This window comes from Cyphomyrmex costatus, unplaced genomic scaffold, assembly GCF_001594065.2.
Source record: "Cyphomyrmex costatus isolate MS0001 unplaced genomic scaffold, Ccosl1.0 scaffold415, whole genome shotgun sequence".
Taxonomy (NCBI): Eukaryota; Metazoa; Arthropoda; class Insecta; order Hymenoptera; family Formicidae; genus Cyphomyrmex; species Cyphomyrmex costatus.
Genome location: NW_017278373.1, coordinates 317404 through 334216, shown reverse-complemented (window position 1 = coordinate 334216; position 16813 = coordinate 317404). Strand labels below are relative to the sequence as shown.

Below are 16813 nucleotides of genomic sequence, written 5' to 3'. Positions count from 1 at the left end.
TATCTTTCATGTAGCAGTATGAACTTTGAAAACAATATCAAAAAAAGTTACGTCACAATGTTTCATAACAATATTGTGTAATTCAATTCAATGTAAGCCAAATAATTTCAGAAATCATATTCATAAGAAATATCATAAGAAATTCCTTTCCTTGAAATTAAATGATTCAGTCTTTTAAAATTATACTCACATAAAGAGACACACAATATAAGATAATTATTTGTAATACGACTTCATTCCATTAACACGTGGAAATAAAAATAGCGTAATACTTTGGAACAATCGATGACGTGTGATTTACAAACATAAATTTCATGATGACGTCATGTATCTTTGCCACGTTACCTATTCAGGAGAGCCTATCGCATTGGCCCAGAGGTCTTAATTTATGCTTATGCTCTGTTAGGCTGGGTCCATAACCTCTCTTTAAGAGGCTCTAAGCCGCAAAACCGTAAGAAATTGATCAATCACAGTAGATTATTTTTCTCGTATTCAACTATGATTAGTCAATTTCTTACGGCATTACAGCTTAGGGTTTCATAAAGCGAGATTGTGGACCCAGTCTTACGCATTTCCTATGCGATAGGTTTAAGCATCTATCAAATACGAAAGAAGCAAAAATGTTGTTTCCAGCGCTATACACGCGAGTACCGTACACATTTTTAAAATCGTATACTTGCAATAATATGACTCAATATTAAGCCCTTTGTGGTTTCGGTAACGATACTATCACTTTCTATTTCGGCCAGTGATAGAAAATTGTTGACTGCATATATTCATGGTCGTCACCATACGTAGAAAAAACGAACACAGATTGACGCAGCCTAACGCAACTCATTGCTATCATCGAACGATTCACAAAATGGATTGACAAATGTTTACGAAAAATGAATCACTTTCACGATTTCATTTATACTTAATCGGAAGTTTAAAAATTGTATGACACTTTTTCATAATGTCAGTTTCATGTTTCATCATTGCAATAGCTTATAAATAAAATATCGTTGTTAATTTTAGCCCCACAAAAAGAGTCGCGACATTTTCATGAACTGTGTATACGACACATATAGAAGTACAACTTCTAATTGCTCTCGTCTTTAAGTACAATGCATAGCTATATTTTCAAGAAAATTATGTAGCCTTTAATTTCCGAGAGAGTACTATTAAATCAAGCGATGACGTAATTCAGGAATTAATTACGTTATGAAAAGAAATAAACACTAAGAGTTGAAATTTTCATTTTTAAACGTTTTATCAACGTTACACGTCAACCCCTATAGGCGTGAAATGATCTTAGTATGTTACGTAAACATTGTCAAAAGTTGAAACAAGCTATTTTTTTAACAGTAATATTTTATACTTTTTAAAATTGGGAAACTGTTCTATGGATGTTATACGTCCATTCATGTAATATCTTGCGTATTTCTTCCATAATATCGCCAAGTATTATTATTACACACATTGTGGTAGTCATTTTTATATTGAAATTGAATTATAAACAGCTCAAATAAATTAACAAATTAAAAGGGGGTCTGGTTGACTGGATATGTAATGAATCTTTGTCACTAACGTGTGACCATCTGCATAGTTAGGACATATAGTGTGGTCGTAGTAATTTCGGATGTCTTAAGAGGAAATTGGTTTCATCTGTTAAGGGGTTTTTTACGGCTGATGAGGACTCTGTGAAGTCGAAACGTACCGTATATTAATATGTTATCATTATAATAAATTTATAGATATATTTAACAACCATTATTGCTCAATTTATTCTTGACCTGGGAGGTTTATTGTTCATTTTTATATTACTGCAATATTTTATATTACTGCAATGTGTATTCATAATCCAGTAACAAAAATGTCCTAGTAGTCAATGTCGCTAAAATAGCTTCTAATATCCGTATAGACATATAAATCATCCATTAATAGTACAAGAACATGTATTATTTAATACTATAAAATCGTAGTAAGTTTTCCTAACAGGATGCAACTGAATCCTAACATATGCCTAATATATCCTAAGTTCGCAATTCGTTTTGAAATCGGTTGATTTTTAGAAGAGGTTGACATGATAATTTATAGATTTACTTTTACTAAAACTTCGAAAAAAGAAACAGATTGATTTCTTCGTTGAAGCGTTGTTAAAATATCGTATCTCTTTGATAACACAGGTCTACAAAATTCACTTTTTTTTTTTTTTTTTTATGTGAGACTGGTTTTTGACGTATTTTTGTGCTCTGAACATGATTCTGGGGTCCAAAAGTGCCTATCACGTCACGATTTCGAGAAATGTGGGGGTCAAAACCGCAAAAATCGTGTTTTTGGGTGTTTTGATTCCTATTTTTCTCAGAAACCAGATGAGCTAGAGACTTCAACCTTTACTCAAATTAAAGCTTGACTCTTATACCACAAGAAACATATATGCCAATAAAAAAAACTATTTTGTATAAAATGGGGTTAATCTTTAAATTAAGTTAAACCTCTACGGCCCAGTTTTCGATTGTAATAACAGGGCCGTAGAGGTTTAACCCCATTTTATACAAAAAAATTTATTTTTTTTTAATTTGCATATATGGTTCTTGTAGTGTAAGATTCAAGCTTTAATTTGAGTATAGGTAGAAGTCTTTAGCACATCTGGTTTTTGAGAAAAATAGGGATCAAAACCCCCAAAAACACGTTTTTCGCGGTTTTGATCCCCACTTTTCTCAAAATCATGACGTGATGGGCACTTTTGGACCCCACAATCGTTTTCAGCGTACAAAAATACATCGGAAACCAATCTCATATAAAAAAAAAGAAACCATGTAAACCTGTGTAATTAATAGAACGTGTACTCGATATAAAAAGAAGCAGTATGAAATATCAATCAATATCAATTTCGACGTTGTTGTATTCTTACTCTTACAAAAGAGTAAATAAAATTGAATTTGATTATTTATCTCATTGTTAATCGCGTTTCGTTCCTATGGCATTATGGTTAAAATGTTTGAACCTAAAAAAAATAATTTTTTTACCGAGTATAAAATTTTTGTGTCAAAACTTCGTCACCTTGTAAAGGATCGTTAATCTACGAAGAAGGTTTAGTAAGAATATGCTCGTTTTTGCTTTGATTTGGAGAAAGTCGCAGAAGGCAAAACGTAGTCAGTCATATTTGCACTCATGTATAACATATTTATACTTTACTTATTCGCTTGTGCTTATTGTAGATATTATTTAAAATTTTAGCTTCTTACATGAAGAAAAGCATATCGTCTACCCGTCTATTCACCAAACACTGACGTTGTGATATTTAGTGCATTGCCTATTCGATTAGAAGTTTTAATTGTTGTCGGGATAGTCAAGATGATACGTCAAAGAAAGAAATGACAACGTCCTTACGTTATTATGATTTCAAAATCATTTTTGTGATAAAGAGTTTTGTGTTGTTTTAGAGCTGAAGAAAAGCTGTAAAATTTCCATAGTAATGTTTATCGAAATAATTTCTTTGATTTTTGCTGTTCAATGAAATACTCACCTAAATATACGTCCACAAAGCTCACAATTTAATTGTCACCCACGATATAATTTGCCTTCATGAGTTCTCTCATGTTTAGTAACTATCGTTTTTGTCTTAAACTCTTTATTACACGTCTTGCATTTGTATGATACACCTCTAATATATAGGTTCTTATTAGACTTGTAACGATCCTCATTGTAATGCATTGCTATTATGTGGTATTCTAGACCGTCTTCTGTACTGCAATGTGACCGTTGCAATATTTATTATTTTGTACCAGTTAACATAATCATTGATTGCATTTGAATTATTTTCTATATTTATTATTTTTACCTGTTAATTTAATCATTTACATTGATTTGAAAGAATAATAATTTTCCTAACTCTTATTTTTCAATTAAATACTCACCTACACGTTCGGCTACAAAACATACAACGGTGAGGTTTTATGGTTTTATGACTATTTTCATGTCTAATCAGAAACGATTTATATTTAAACCTTTTACCACATGTTCCGCATTTGTGTGGTCTTATTTCAATATGTACGTCTATATTATGCCGATTCGTACTTGTCCCGGATCCGGAGGGCACATCTTAATATTAAGATAGAGCGATTGATATGAAGTAAATATGAAAACGGTATCGTAAAGCTGATAATTGTTTAAATGCAATGCAAAAGTTCACCAAAGCTGAAAGTGTACGTCCTGAACTTTATAAGTCTTACCGTGCTGTTGGGATACATCTTTTGAGACGTTATTTTTTCTCTCCTGTTGATTCACTCTTTTGAGAAGCAATTTTTTCATAGTTAATTTACGTTTCACTTTATTGTAATATTCCTTGTACTACCTTCGTTCTTAATACGTTCTAAATATATTTGTACAAGTTTATGTTGACATTTATCCACCTTAAATCATAGATTGAAATAATTCTTTTATTAATGCAATAAAATTTTATTATGCTAACAGTCAGAACCGGGCAAAATACATCAAAATAATAATTGAAATATAAAGTACGGAATACTAACAATCTGTGTATTGAATTACAAAGTACTCTTAATTTTATCGATTTTAAGTACAAAATACAACAATATTTCCAAATTTTGTATTTCAAATACTAAATACTTTTTTTTTAAGATATAGACACAAAATACTTCCAAAAGATTTATTTGGAATACTGATTTTGAATTAATGTGCAGTAAGGGAATTTATTTAAATTCAAATTTGATAGATTTATTGGGAGTATAAATTAGTTCGGTCCGTTATCCAAAAGATGATCGCCTCCAAAGGCGAGTCATATTTCGAGACGGAATTCAAAAATTGCCTGAGAGATGGGAAAAAGTATTAGCCAGCGATGAACAATACTTTATAATAATTAATCTGTTCGTTCATTTTGTTTTGAAATAAATGCATTCTTGAATAGGTATAAAAAACTTATCAAACTAATTTGTAATCCTAATATTTATAATAATATACTGGAAAAAATCCTTTATTAATTTCTAATAATTTTTAGGTCTGTTTTAATGGCTCAATTTTGCAGCAGTTAAACGTTTCATCCTTTTTTCTCTATGTGAAAAGAAAGGAAAAAGAATGAACTAGTGCAAAAGTTCAGTCAAAAGAAGCAGACTTCTTAACAAAAATGATAATAACTTAAATTTTTACATACGACAGTCTCATATTTCAAATTCAATATACGGTAATTGTAATCGAAATGAAAATATTATACAAAGTTCTTTTTACCCTTGTATTTGAAATGTGCCCAACCCTGCTAACATCAATCACTGAATGTGATAAGAAAGTATCAGGAAAGTGTGTCAAAGCAAGATTAAATATATATTATAAAAAAATATAGGAGATATTTAAAATTAAAATAACGGCTGACGTTATATAGCTGTTAGACATATATAACCATTTTCATAGTTGGGTCTAATATTTAAGGCTTTCTTAACTTTATCTTTATATGCTATATACGTATTACATTAATGGTTACTGAGCATCTAAGGATAAATTTATAGATGCATTAAGTACATAGTCTGTCTGAATACTATGAATACGACCTTTAATGATTTACGTAATAATTTATATGTAATACTAACGGCTTAGGCGTAGCAATCAAAACGTATAAGGAGTACGGTTGAATTTGAAATTGTTTGATGTCCGACGTCCAAGCACGTCAAAATCTTGGGAACTACTAGGTCTACATTTGTGTACGTATAATTACATATGAGTGATTCTTTCGAAAACTGACATGACATTTTGCCCTTATAGTGTCTAGTCTTTGATATTGTTTACAATGTTTTATAAAAATCACTCGTACACTTTCGTTTTATATGATGTGTTACTCTGTGAAAAATACTTACTCATTTTAAATTAATTTAATTAGTATTAATTTTTCTTTATATGAAATATATAAGAACAATTTCAGTATTTTATATTAAATTGTATAGAATCGCTAGTATTGAAAGCAATGTCTTATCGTTATGTAGTGATTGGAATAATTTATAGCAAAATTAATGTTAAATATTTTTAAAGAATCATGTTATAAACAGATTTCGCTCATTTTTTCTATGTATTATATAAGATATTTTTGGATTATGTTCTTATAATAGAATCTTATTTTACGACCGTACATTGTTAAATGTCCAGTAGTGGAAGCCGGGACGAAACGCCAACTTGTGATATTCTTCGCAATCTCATTTTTTACAGATTTCAATTATCATTACTTTAATATTGAATTTTAAAATATGTCTTTCAACATATTATTAAGATCTAATAAGATGCTATAAGCATCGAAATTTGTTAGATTGTATTGTCAATCTAACTAAAGTGATATTACCGCGGTAGTTATTTAGAGTTGCGTTGTAAGTCTGAAAAAATGTTCGGCACGCGATTGAGAGAACTACATACGCGATATATAAATTCACACATAATGATAATAAGCATCTTGATCTAGCTCTGACCGATAGGCTTCGCTTTGTGCTTCCTTCTTTCTTGTTATGTTCTTATATTTATATTATAAAATTACTTATTACTTATATTAAGATTACGTTGTCTTAAGGTCAGTTAGTTTTAACTTTGCAATTTTGCTTAATAAGGACTTTTGCAAATAGTATGTTAAATACCATCATTCTGTGCCCTCTTTCTTTTTTTATCAACTGATTTTAAGCTTTTATATAAATAACAAGATTTCTCTTCTAAATTAGTAACACATTATAGACACACGCAAGATAAAGAATGCAAAATTTTGAATAAAGAATCTTAATTACCTTGAAAACAACAGTCTTGTTGATATCTGAAATTTTATAACGAATTTTGTATTATTTTTATTGTAACAATGAGAAAGACCCGATCGGAGTCAAAACGTATGTTTATATTAAATTGAATGTATCTGATAATTTATTGGCTCTTTGACTTTCTTTATATGCATTGTTTAATTTTTTACGATAGTGACAGACCGATATGAATTTTATTTGTGTCAATAGCATTTTTTCTCAGCGTGGCATTCCGTGCGAGCGTCCGTAGCCTTTAGACTTAGAGTACTTAGACTATCCATGCCTTAGAAATGTTCAAATAATTAAAAATTAAAGACTCTCGGTATATAAAATATATTAAGAAGGAGAAAAAAGGCTAAAATGAGAGTCACATCTCAAATACAAAAAATCACGTATATTAATACTTCAGAATAATACATATATTAATATAGACGCGACAACGCTACAACATTGTCAGATTAACACACATGAAAAATTCATGTTTCGGTCTTGTATTTTGATCCTCCTCAGATACATACAATTATGACGCAGAAATTCCAAAAATATTGCAATGACAGTTTTGTTAAAAAATTAAACTGATCAAGAGAAGAAGAAATTAAAATATCAAAAAGGTGAGAAGATGATCAGAGAGACTAAATCACTCGTCAAACGATTTTATCTTCTAAACTAAAACAATTATTAATATTAAGTACACAAAAATAATTAGTAATATTCTTCGCAATAATCATAAGACTGAACAGATCGCACGATGCTCGAGCGAACATTATTTGATCTGCGCGCGGGGTGGTGTGATGAGGGTGACAACGGAAGGCGGAGGCGATTCGAAAATCGGCCGAAAGTTGCATACACTTTATGTATGTTCATTTTGTACTGGCACCTTTATTAATAATATATCAGTTACTTTTCATGGTAATATATTAGATAAAAAGGTTTAAATATTTGAGAATTCTTTTTTGAACATGGCTTGAACTTTTATTTTTATCATATGATAATCATATTACGAACCAACGTCTATTTTTAGGCGATGTATATAAACAGTATCAAATCTTATTTGGACCGTGAAAGTTTAAAAAAAATACCGATGAGAACGAACCATTTACGGTCAAGCTGGATTTTGGATGCTTCTAATATAATTTAATCAAATAAATCAGAAAATTATATTATTTCATTCAATACAAATATAATATATAATAATTACTAATAAGGAAACAAAATTACAAAAATATCTAAAATACAAACATTATTAAACATTACATTCAAAGACTATTGTCGTAATGTTTTCGCTTTAAGAAATAAGATCGAGAGAGAGAGAGAGAGAGAGAGAGAGAGAGAGAGAGAGAAGTGCAAACAGATATATCTATATCCTGTAACTACATACACAATTCTATTACAAACTGTTAAGCATTAAAAATAAAAATCTAAGGTCAGTGCATATTTCTTTATTCTTACTTTTTAAAATAGAGAAACCATTCTATGAATATTATATGTCCATTCATGTAATATCTTGCGTATTTCTTCCATAATATCGCCAAGTATTACTATTACACACATTGTGGTAGTCATTTTTATATTACTGCAATGTGTATTCATAATCCAGTAACAAAAATGTCCTAGCAGTCAATGTCGCTAAAATAGCTTCTAACATCCGTATAGACATATAAATCATCCATTAATAGTACAAGAACATGTATTATTTAATACTATAAAATCGTAGTAAGTTTTCCTAACAGGATGCAACTGAATCCTAACATATGCCTAATATATCCTAAGTTCGCAATTCGTTTTGAAATCGATTGATTTTTAGGAGAGGTTGACATGATAATTTATAGATTTGCTTTTATTAAAACTTCGAAAAAAAAACAGATTGATTTCTTCGTTGAAGCGTTGTTAAAATATCGTATCTCTTTGATAATTAATAGAACGTGTACTCGATATAAAAAGAAGCAGTATGAAATGTCAATCAATATCAATTTCGACGTTGTTGTATTCTTACTCTTACAAAAGAGTAAATACTATTGAATTTGATTATTTATCTCATTGTTAATCGCGTTTCGTCCCTATGGCATTATGGTTAAAATGTTTGAACCTAAAAAAAATAATGTTTTTACCGAGTATAAAATTTTTGTGTCAAAACTTCGTCACCTTGTAAAGGATCGTTAATCTACGAAGAAGGTTTAGTAAGAATATGCTCGTTTTTGCTTTGATTTGGAGAAAGTCGCAGAAGGCAAAACGTAGTCAGTCATATTTGCACTCATGTATAACATATTTATACTTTACTTATTCGCTTGTGCTTATTGTAGATATTATTTAAAATTTTAGCTTCTTACATGAAGAAAAGCATATCGTCTACCCGTCTATTCACCAAACACTGACGTTGTGATATTTAGTGCATTGCCTATTCGATTAGAAGTTTTAATTGTTGTCGGGATAGTCAAGATGATACGTCAAAGAAAGAAATGACAACGTCCTTACGTTATTATGATTTCAAAATCATTTTTGTGATAAAGAGTTTTGTGTTGTTTTAGAGCTGAAGAAAAGCTGTAAAATTTCCATAGTAATGTTTATCGAAATAATTTCTTTGATTTTTGCTGTTCAATGAAATACTCACCTAAATATACGTCCACAAAGCTCACAATTTAATTGTCACCCACGATATAATTTGCCTTCATGAGTTTTCTCATGTTTAGTAACTATCGTTTTTGTCTTAAACTCTTTACTACACGTCTTGCATTTGTATGATACACCTCTAATATATAGGTTCTTATTAGACTTGTAACGTTCCTCTTTGTAATGTATTGCTATTATGTGGTATTCTAGGATGTCTTCTCTACTGCAATGTGACCGTTGCAATATTTATTATTTTGTACCAGTTAACATAATCATTGATTGCATTTGAATTATTTTCTATATTTATTATTTTTACCTGTTAATTTAATCATTTACATTGATTTGAAAGAATAATAATTTTCCTAAACCCCCCCCCCCTTGTTCTTCAATTAATTTTTACTCACCTAAACATTCGTCTACAAAACTCACAACTGTAAGGTTTTGTATGACTATTCTGATGTATAACCAGGAGCGATTTATATTTAAACCCTTTACCACATGTTCCGCATTTGTGTGGTCTTATTTCAGTATGTACGTCTATATTATGCCGATTCAAACTTGTCCCGGATCCGGAGGGCACATCTTAATATTAAGATAGGGCGATTGATATAAAATAAATATGAAAACGGTATCGTAAAGCTGATAATTGTTTAAATGCAATGCAAAAGTTCACCAAAGCTGAAAGTGTACGTCCTGAACTTTATAAGTCTTACCATGCTGTTGGGACACATCTTTTGAGTCGTTATTTTTTTCCTCCTGTTGATTCACTCTTTTGAGAAGCAATTTTTTCATAGTTAATTTTCGTTTCACTTTATTGTAATATTCCTTGTACTACCTTCGTTCTTAACACGTTCTAAATATATTTGTACAAGTTTATGTTGACATTTATCCACCTTAAATCATAGATTGAAATAATTCTTTTATTAATGCAATAAAATTTTATTATGCTAACAGTCAGAACCGGGCAAAATACATCAAAATAATAATTGAAATATAAAGTACGGAATACTAACAATCTGTGTATTGAATTACAAAGTACTCTTAATTTTATCGATTTTAAGTACAAAATACAACAATATTTCCAAATTTTGTATTTCAAATACTAAATACTTTTTTTTTAAGATGTAGACACAAAATACTTCCAAAAGATTTATTTGGAATACTGATTTTGAATTAATGTGCAGTAAGAGAATTTATTTAAATTTAAATTTGATAGAGAGATTTATTGGGAGTATAAATTAGTTCGGTTCGTTTTCCAAAAGATGATTGCCTCCAAAGGCGAGTCATTTTTTCGAGACGGAATTCAAAAATTTCCTGAGAGATGGGAAAAAGTATTAGCCAGCGATAAACAATATTTTATAATTAATCTGTTCGTTCATTTTGTTTTGAAATAAATGCATTCTTGAATAGGTATAAAAAACTTATCGAACTAATTTGTAATCCTAATATTTATAATAATATACTGAAAAAAATCCTTTATTAATTTCTAATAATTTTTAGGTCTGTTTTAATTGCTCAAATATATTTTGCAGCAGTTAAATGTTTCATCCTTTTCTCTCTATGTGAAAAGAAAGGAAAAAAGATGAACTAGTGCAAAAGTTCAGTCAAAAAGAGCAAACTTCTGAACAAAAATGATAATAACTTAAATTTGTACATACGACAGTCTCATATTTTAAATTCAATATACGGTAATTGTAATAGAAATGAAAATACAAAGTTCTTTTTACCCTTGTATTTGAAATGTGCCCAGCCCTGCTAACATCTGTCACTGAATGTGATAAGAAAGTATCAGGCAAGTGTGTCAAAGGAAGATTAAATATGTATTATAAAAAAATGTACGAGATATTTAAAATTAAAATAACGCCTGACGTTATATAGCAGTTAGACATGTATAACCATTTTCATAGTTGGGCATAATATTTAAGGGTTTCTTAACTTTACCTTTGTATGCTCTACGTATTATATTAGTGGTTACTGAGCATCTAAGGATAAATTTATAGATGCCTTAAGTACATAGTCTGTCTGAATACTATGAATACGACCTTTACTGATTTACGTAATAACTTATATGTAATTACTAACGGCTTAGGCGTAGCACTCAAAATGTAGGAGTACGGTTGAATTTGAAATTTTTTGATGTCCGACGTCCAAGCACGTCAAAATCTTAGGAACTACTGTATCAAGGTCTACACTTGTGTACATATAAATACATATGAGAGTGATTCTTTCGAAAACTGACATGACATTTTACCCAAGTGTCTAGTCTTTGATATTGTTTACACTATTTTTAAAAATCACTCGTACACTTAAGTTTTATATGATGTGTTACTCTGTGAAAAATGCTTTATACTCATTTTAAATTAATTTAATTAGTATTAATTTTTCTTTATATGAAATATATAAAAATAGTTTCAGTATTTTATATTAAATTTTATAGAATCGCTAGTATTGAAAGCAATGTCTTATCGTTATGTAGTGATTGGAATAATTTATTCCAATCTTGTTGATATCTGAAATTTTATAACGAATTTTGTATTATTTTTATTGTAACAATGAGAAAGACCCGATCGGAGTCAAAACGTATGTTTATATTAAATTGAATTTATCTGATAATTTATTGGCTCTTTGACTTTCTTTATTTGCATTGTTTAATTTTTTACGATAGTGACAGACCGATATAAATTTTATTTGTGTCAATAGCATTTTTTTCTCAGCGTGGCATTCCGTGCGAGCGTCCGTAGCCTTTAGACTTAGACTATCCATGCCTTAGAAATATTCAAATAATTAAAAATTAAAGATTCTCGGTATATAAAATGTATTAAGAAGGAGAAAAAAGGCTAAAATGAGAGTCACATCTCAAATACAAAAAATTACGTATATTATTACTTCAGAATAATACGTATATTAATATAGACGCGAACAACGCTACAACATTATCAGATTAACACACGAAGACTTCATGTTTCGGTCTTGTATTTTGGTCCTCCTCAGATACATACAATTATGACGCAGAAATTCCAAAAATATTGCAATGACGGTTTTGTTTAAAAAATTAAACTGATCAAGAGAAGAAGAAATTAAAATATCACAAAGGTGAGAAGATGATCAGAGAGACTAAATCACTCGTCAAACGATTTTATCTTCTAAACTAAAACAATTATTAATATTAAGTACACAAAAACAATTAGTAATATTCTTCGCAATAATCATAAGACTGAACAGGTCGCACGATGCTCGAGCGACATTATTTGATCTGCGCGCGGGGTGGTGTGATGAGGGTGACAACGGAAGGCGGAGGCGATTCGAAAATCGGCCGAAAGTTGCATATACTTTATGTATGTTCACTTTGTACTGGCAAGTTTATTAATAATATATCAGTTACTTTTCATGGTAATATATTATTATTATGATAGATAAAAATGTTTAAATTTTTGCGTATCCTTTTTTGAATAAGGCTTGAACTTTTCATTAATATGATATTATAATATTGAGAGATTTTACAAAGAGAATTAATCATTAAAAAATTAATATATGTAATGTGGTCATAAATTATCATCATTGTATTGTAAATGTTACTAGTATGCACATTATATTGTACATGCGTATTATTACATAGAATATATATTTTTTTAATGTAATTTACTTCTGACTCTTACTTCGCCCTTTTAATTTATGTTGAATATTGTTATATTAAGAGTCCTTGAATATTTTCATCTTATATATTTTTTTATTTTGCTCTTGAATATATCTTAACTTGGATTACATTGATACATTTTTTCTTATTGTATAATATTATGTATTGTATTATGTTATAATATGTGATTTTCTTCGTAGAATTTTATATATGTTTGATTTTGAAAGTTAAAAATATGTATTTCTTAAATTGAAAGTATGGGTCTTCACTTTTATATGATTTGTGTTATTATTATTATATATTAATGTATATTAATTTTTTTAGTTTTAAATGAAAATACAGGTGTTTAATACAAAGCATTTTATTTTCTCAATTATTTGCTCTATATAGGATCCAATTATCAGAGAAAGAGAGAGGGGGAGAGAGAGAGAGAGAGAGAGAGAGAGAGAGTAGAGAGAGAGAGAGAGAGAGAGAGAGAGAGAGAGAGAGAGAGAGAGAGAGAGAGAGATTGTCGTTAGGCTGGAAAGTTCCTGCTTAGCGTTTAATGCGTTACGAACGATTAACCTAGATTGTGAATCTAATTAGGGCTGCACAATTAAATTTCTGCGTTATGTAGCTACTCGAGATAATATTCAATGCGAAGAAACTGACGTGGTTTATGGATAACTATAGGAGCAATAGAATTTGCTTCAACTTCCGCGAATAATTTTCTATTTATTACTTCTAACAACTATTAAATTGTATAATGCTAACATTATTTATTAATCGCAAAAAGATGAATATTAAAAATTACGTAATAATATTTAAGATTAAATATACAACATAAATATTTAATTCTATATTTTTTTCAAATTGTTTTACCTTACTATTTTGACACTTATAAATAAAAAAGGATGATGTTATGCACTTATTTTGATTAAAAAGTATTCTTATTGTTAGTTTATTTTTAAAAGAATTTAATATTTTATCAAACATCGATATTTATATTCCATAGAATATAGAAAAAAATATATGTATATATAATATATGTTATAATAAAATTAAAATAATGAAATAATTTTTTTAAATACAGTAATAAATAAAAAACTGTATTTAGATTTGTCTCTTATTTTAGATTTTTCTTCTAAGATATTTAATTATGCTTAATATTTACATTTTAAATATACTATACATATATTTACTTATTAAATATAATGTATATTAACTCTTAATATATATAGACATGATTCTACACATGATGGATCATTCGTAACCCGAATTTATTTTCATCACTTTAACTTAGATTTTTACATCAATTATTAAGTGATTCTACTTTATCGTTATTTTATAAAAAAAAAATACTTAGAAAGTTGTGTATTTAAAGAAATTACATACACGAGATCTGTCCTAAAAATATCCGATCTCAGCATACCTTTCCTTAAGCATCCTCTCTCTTTCTCTCTCTATTGTCAAAATGAGATCGAGAACGAAGGAACTAAATCAATTTGCACATTTCTGTTGCAGGTGAACATCCAGCGGCCATGCAGCATGGTGGTAGTTGCGGCATGGCTCCGACCATTCTACTCGCCAGTATCACCCTCATAATTGCGAATCTGTTAAGGTGAGCAGCCGCGTCGTGAATCGCGCATCTTAAAAACAAAAAAAAAAAGAAAGTGAACCGTGTCAAAAGTCGGGGGAGACAACGTCCAAAGTGAACGCAACGATCAGCGGTCGCGGAACGGTACACGCTCGGAAAAATCGTTCGGCCGACCGCGATAGATCGCTTTAATTTACGCTTCGCTGTCACATGCTGCGTGTATCCGTTCACCGAGTGCTCGGAAGCGACGACAAGAGAATCACACAGTGCGGACCGAAGTGCAGTGGACCAAAGCTCTGTGAAGGACGCAGTGACATGGCGGACGATCTTTAGCACGTACGTTTTTAACACGAAAATCTTTCACAGACTCTCCATTCTTTTGTATAAAATCGTGTTAAACGCATCGTGGCAAAAAAAATGCCGAATCATTCTCAACATCCCTAGAAGTATGATTGAGCGTTCACCAAAAGAACTTTCTTGCACTTGTGCTTTTTGTATAACTAAAAATAGGCATGGTGTCCGTGCCTCAACGAATATGCGTGAACTGTCTAACAATGAAACTGCTCATCTCGTCATTTTGTTGCGAGAACTCTATTAGAATTTGTATTTTAACTAATTTAATAATGGCCTCGTAGTACTCTACGTTGACCGATAGAACAACGCCGTATATTTGGCAGAGACCGAATTGATTTGTTATATGACTGCCAATGCTTTCGAATCGAGTCTCGATGGCTGGATCCGTTCGATGGCTATAAAATAATTATAACATGAATCGGAATTTATAATCTAACGATTATTATCAACTAGTTGAGTAATAATTATCAGATAATTAAGGCTTTTGTACATAAAACGAGTAATGAGCAGGTAGGATTTGCCGTGACCTTGTACAGTACAATGCACGTGCGAGAATTGTCACGTGACCGATAATTGTTTCTCGTCTTTCAATCTGGGCAGTATTGTGTATATAGCTTATATCATTGGTTATGATACAATTGTGTGATATACATACATTCATACAATCGTAAATTTGCACAAATTCTAACTAAACCTCGTGCCTCGGGCACAATTCAGCATCTCGAACGTGCCAGATATTTTTTGTATATTTCTTGAATTATGCTACAGTAATAACTTTGCCCAGATTTGACTTATTCAGTTTCTATTTAAATGTACAATGTTTATTAATAAAATTACATTAATAAGAGATTGATTGCTAAAGCGAGAAAAATGCGGTGATTGTTTCTCAAAAGATTGTGGAAATATCTATTTTATTGCAAAAATGATTTGCATCGAATGGTAGGTAAAATCCAAATTTTATGATATCAACATTTACTATGTTAATATTGCGTTATGATAATATACTGTTTACGAAATCAAAATTGTTGTTTACCAAACCGCAATCTTTTAATATATTGAATTGTTTAAAAAGAAAATTTATATTAAGAAACTTTCTGTTCGTTGTGTGATGTTAAAGTAAAATATAAATTTAATCGCAAGTACTATTATAAATGTAAAAGATTTCCTTGAGTTTATGTTCCGAACAGATATTTATTGTTATCAAACTTCTAAGAGCTTATTTCTTTCTTTTAAAAAGCACATTTTAAATATAAGAATATAATTTTTAAAAAAGAATTTTTAACTTACATACAAGAAAAGATTGATATTGTAGGGAAATAAAATTAATGTTGAAAAAAACGTCACGTTTCAAAACAATTAATTTTAATATTTTATGTAAGTAATTGAGCAATTGGAAAACCCGAATGGATATTATATTATAAACAAATTAATTTTTACTGTTCTCAAAAAAGAATTTTTTAAATATTCTATATGTCAAAATGTAATTGTTTTCAATATCAGGAAAAGAGTATTTATAATATACGAAGTTATACCATCAAAGAATGGAAAGGCAACCAGAACTAATTACTTTAGTAATGATAGTAGATAGGTGGCCTCGATATGTTTCTGTTTGTTTATTATAAACAGGATCTTTTAAGCTAAATGACTTGTCACATTGACACATATTGTGTGTCTATCATTTGATAATCAAAATACAATTTGTCCAAAAAAGGTAATGTTTCTCTTCCAAAAAAACTTGTATGTCACTTTATTTTCAATTTATTTAAATTTTCTATGAGAATATTAAAGTATTTTTTAAAAATCAAAATGCGTCAAAATTAATTCACCGATTAATCAAAATATAATCAAGTGGACATCAACGATTATGGATAACGGATGTTA

At 29.7% G+C, this 16813-nt stretch overlaps 1 protein-coding gene across 1 annotated transcript in view; it reads left to right on the top strand.

Annotated features, from left to right (window-relative positions):
* Nucleotides 1-14606, top strand: part of LOC108777207 (hemicentin-1) — a 58211-nt gene extending 43605 nt beyond the window's left edge. The window contains exon 5 of the mRNA XM_018544032.1: nucleotides 14506-14606. Coding sequence (XP_018399534.1) covers nucleotides 14506-14606 — 101 coding nt within the window. The remainder of the gene's footprint in view (nucleotides 1-14505) is intronic.
* The last annotated feature ends 2207 nt before the right edge of the window (nucleotides 14607-16813 follow it).